The following is a 2,060-nucleotide window of genomic DNA, read 5'->3' on the forward strand; positions in this document are numbered from 1 at the left end:
TACTGTTTTAAAAAGTAGAGTTAAGAGAAAGAGTCAAATTTTAGCGTAAAGAGCGGGCGTTAATGAGGAAGTAGCCCCTTTCATATACGAAGTAATTTCTGTTTGTTTTAAGTTTTAATGTCACTCCTTACTTTCCGTTAAAAAAAAAACTTGTTTTTTATTTAACATTGATAAGGAAAGAGTTCACAAGAATGTCTTCAAGAGTGCGGAGATACAGCTTTTTTCATGGAAGATAATATTCCCTTTGTAACTAGTGATCACCTAGTCAAGACACTGAAAGTAATAGCAAAAAATTCAAAAGTAGTCCAAGACATGGAGCTTGGTAGAACGAAAATGACTTCTATCACAAAGAAAATTCTACACAAGGATAAAAATTCTCAGATAGTTGCAGAGCTCAAAGACTCGTTCTTTAGTTTACTACTAGACGAATCTACCGACAATACACTGGATAAATACTTGTGTGTTCTAGTAAAAAACACCAGAAAGAGTGATGGGAAGATCTGTACAGATTTGTTTGGGATGATCAGACTTGAACCTACCAATCTTTCTGCTGATGGTATTTTTTCGCAGATGAGAGAGTTTTTCGTTGGCAAAAATCTATCTTTTAATCAGATTGATGGTCTGGCCTGTGACGTTGTGTCTGTGATGGTTGGGGCCAACAATTCCGTTTATCAAAAACTCAAGGACTCTAAGAACTTGGTGCTTTTGAAATTTATTTGCCATTCGGCCCATCTCTGTGCTGCTGCCGGTACAGCCGAGATACCAAAGAATGTCGAGGAATTTGTGAGGATGGTTGTTAATTACGTTTCTTCAAGTTCAAAAAGAACTGCGATTCTTATGAAGTTTCAGGAGTACTATAAAACAACCTTGAACATGCTGCTTAAAATCACAGATAAGAGATGGCTTGCTGCTCACCAGTGCATTGCGAGACTTCTTGACCTGTGGAGTGCTCTTGAACAGTTTTTTGTGCTAGCCTCAGCAGAAGACCGCCAAGATGCACCAGACAAAATCTTATTAGAAATGAAAAACCCGTTCACGAAAGCGTATTTCCTTTTTCTTTAAGTATGCTCTCAACGATTTCAACGCCTTGTTACAATCGGCAAAGATTCTAATCGGAGATTTGCAGTCATAGTGTGAAAAGTTCATTAAGTTTCTGTGTAGCAATTTCATCCAAGAAAGGTTTCTAAGAGACTACAAAGATCAATCCGTCAAACCCGAGTCATTTCCGATCATTAGAAGACGTCTTTTTAGGAAATGAGTGTGCCCAATATCTTTTGACATCAGTGCACAGTGGTAAAATAACCCCTGAGAACGTGAACACTTTCTGAAAACGGTGTTTAGGTTATTACATTACCGCAGTGACACAGACGCTCAAGCGATTAATGCACAGTGATCCTTTTTTGAAGTCCCTTCAGTTTGTAATCCCAAGATGGCCCTGGGAACTGAAAGAACCACACTAGGTGTCGTAGTAACCCATTTCCAAGTCTCATGCCAAAACTCACAGATATTGACTCCCAGTGGCGCAAGCTGCCATATGCTTTTAGTGACTATGAAAAGACAAATATGAGCAAAATTACTACAGACTTTATGTGGAGAAAAATACGCGAAATGAGAAACTCTACCGACGGAAGAGTTTTTCCAGATCTGGCAGAAGTCGCCGAGAGGGTGATCTTCCTATCGTATTCGAACGCAGACTTCGAAATAACGTTTTCTTGGATCAGTGATGTCGACAAAAAAGCGGAATAGGTTGAAGAAAGAAAGTATTGAAGCCGTGCTGGTCTGCTGGTCACAAAATCGTGACTAAGAATAAAAGATGCCGTTTGCTACAAATATTTCCCTACAGACAATCAAATCAAGCTCCACAATTCCGAGAACCTGTACGTAGACACCCCACCCCTGGTCAAGAAGTCGAATCCGATAGCGAAGATCAAGAAGATCATTGAATATGAACTGCATTTTTGCTTCTTTTTTTAATGTATCTGAAGTGTAATTTTGATGATGATGTAAAACACTATGTTTTTGAAATGCCACCAACCGCTTCAAGAAGAAAGACGACTTGC

At 39.0% G+C, this 2,060-nt stretch overlaps 1 protein-coding gene across 1 annotated transcript; it reads left to right on the forward strand.

Moving 5' to 3' along the window:
- The first annotated feature begins 312 nt into the window (after positions 1–312).
- LOC136042565 (uncharacterized) lies at positions 313–1,062 on the forward strand. The gene has a single exon (XM_065727534.1). It carries the CDS (start codon positions 313–315, stop codon positions 1,060–1,062), a length of 750 nt encoding a protein of 249 aa, XP_065583606.1.
- Positions 1,063–2,060: the final 998 nt, after the last annotated feature.

This window comes from Artemia franciscana, unplaced genomic scaffold (assembly GCF_032884065.1).
Source record: "Artemia franciscana unplaced genomic scaffold, ASM3288406v1 Scaffold_1483, whole genome shotgun sequence".
In the NCBI taxonomy this organism is placed as follows: Eukaryota; Metazoa; Arthropoda; class Branchiopoda; order Anostraca; family Artemiidae; genus Artemia; species Artemia franciscana.